General features: G+C 57.3%; 1 protein-coding gene across 1 annotated transcript; it reads right to left on the reverse strand.

Moving 5' to 3' along the window:
- Positions 1-483: 483 nt before the first annotated feature.
- On the reverse strand, positions 484-1,095 carry LOC119344177 (hydroxycinnamoyltransferase 1-like). Its single transcript, XM_037614744.1, has one exon. It carries the CDS (start codon positions 1,093-1,095, stop codon positions 484-486), a length of 612 nt encoding a protein of 203 aa, XP_037470641.1.
- Positions 1,096-1,488: the final 393 nt, after the last annotated feature.

The raw sequence follows: 1,488 nt of genomic DNA on the forward strand, positions 1-1,488 counted from the left end.
GCATGCCGCACCACCACTCCACCGGCCACTCACCTGAGCTCTCCTCTCCATCCCTCCAAGGGCCTTGATTTTGTAGGACACGTTTCGCTCAAAAAATCGCACACACGCATGCACCTGTGCCACGGCGGCCGCCGTCCAATGCACAACCTCTCGCGGACGCGGACACCGACCTCCCATGACCAACCAACATGTCCAGGAGCTCCGCGACCATGAGATCTACGTCCCCACAGAATGAATCGGCCTGATTCATTCCGAAGCCATCACTAGCTTCCTCCTTACCGAACTCCTACCGCCGTAATACATCGTCGATTATGTCGCCGTCGTTGCTTCCCCGGCCTCCCCGACCACACCATCATGTTCTACGTGAGTCACTGCACCTTCCCACTCTGTTCCCCCTTCTGATTAGGGCCTAGAGGCTTCACTCACCGATGCATGGTTACCCTCTCGCCGCCGGTGAGTGGTTGGCCGGTCCGCCGGTCCAGCCTAGGCTTTTGCCTCGCCGGTCCGGTCCCTGAAAAGAGGACCGCTGGCCTGCTCGGTCCAGTCCGGCCCGGACTGCCGGCGGCCGGTCCAACGATGGCTCGGATCGGGAACGGACCGGCCGGGACCGTGTCCACCCTGACTGAGGACCACCTGGAGCTCACTGTAGTAACTGTAACTGCCATTACAGAATGGGCTCACCTGGAGCACGACGAGCGGGAAGGATATTTCGTCCGTGTAGTCGACGGCGGGGATTAGGCGCTTGAGCTCCATTGTGGGCGCAAAGTTGCCATAGTTGTCAACGGTAGTGTCGGGCGCGTCGGCCTCGACAAACAGCACGCCCTCCGCGTTGCAGTCAATCTCGACCCTCCCATCCTTGTCCCGCGCTAGGCGCCCGGCCATCGGGTAGAAGGTGACGAGCGCCTCCGCCAGCGCCCACCGCATCCGCTCGCCGTCGAAGAAGCTCTCGCCCTCAAGGAAGGAGTGGCGGTAGAAGTAGACGCTGGGCGTGTGGAAGCGCGGCACCAGCAGGTCGAGGTGGGAGTTCCATAGCCGAGTCCGCGGCTTATCCCTCGCCGGCCTCACCATGGTGGACCGCTGCACCATGAACGCCATCTATCTGACGCAAGCAGTTAGCTAGCTCATTAGAGGCACCATAAAGTTGCAACAGAAGACAAGAAAAAAAGCTCCATGCACGAACCAGCTGCTGAAAAGGGAGACCTTGGAAGACGAAGCAAAACAATGGTGATGGCTGGCGTGCAGGCGTCTTTGTAGAGGGTACCCTCGACTGCGTCTACCTACCTACCTATATATACGACTCATGTACTAGGAATCAACCATCAATGGTGCTCTCAACCTCGTCCACATGACCCCTGAAGAGTATTGAATTCTGAATATGTATTAGGGCCTCAAAGGGCTGTTTATATAAGTTACAAAACTTGGGGGCCAAGGATAGTAGAGATAGAGTACAATTTGAACTACCAAATATACAAACCGAAGATATACTCT

The sequence above is a fragment of the Triticum dicoccoides genome, unplaced genomic scaffold (assembly GCF_002162155.2).
Source record: "Triticum dicoccoides isolate Atlit2015 ecotype Zavitan unplaced genomic scaffold, WEW_v2.0 scaffold157942, whole genome shotgun sequence".
In the NCBI taxonomy this organism is placed as follows: Eukaryota; Viridiplantae; Streptophyta; class Magnoliopsida; order Poales; family Poaceae; genus Triticum; species Triticum dicoccoides.

Bases quoted from the DNA above. Each gene is read 5' to 3' on its own strand.
- LOC119344177 (XM_037614744.1), bottom strand. From the start codon at position 1,095: ATGGCGTTCATGGTGCAGCGGTCCACCATGGTGAGGCCGGCGAGGGAT.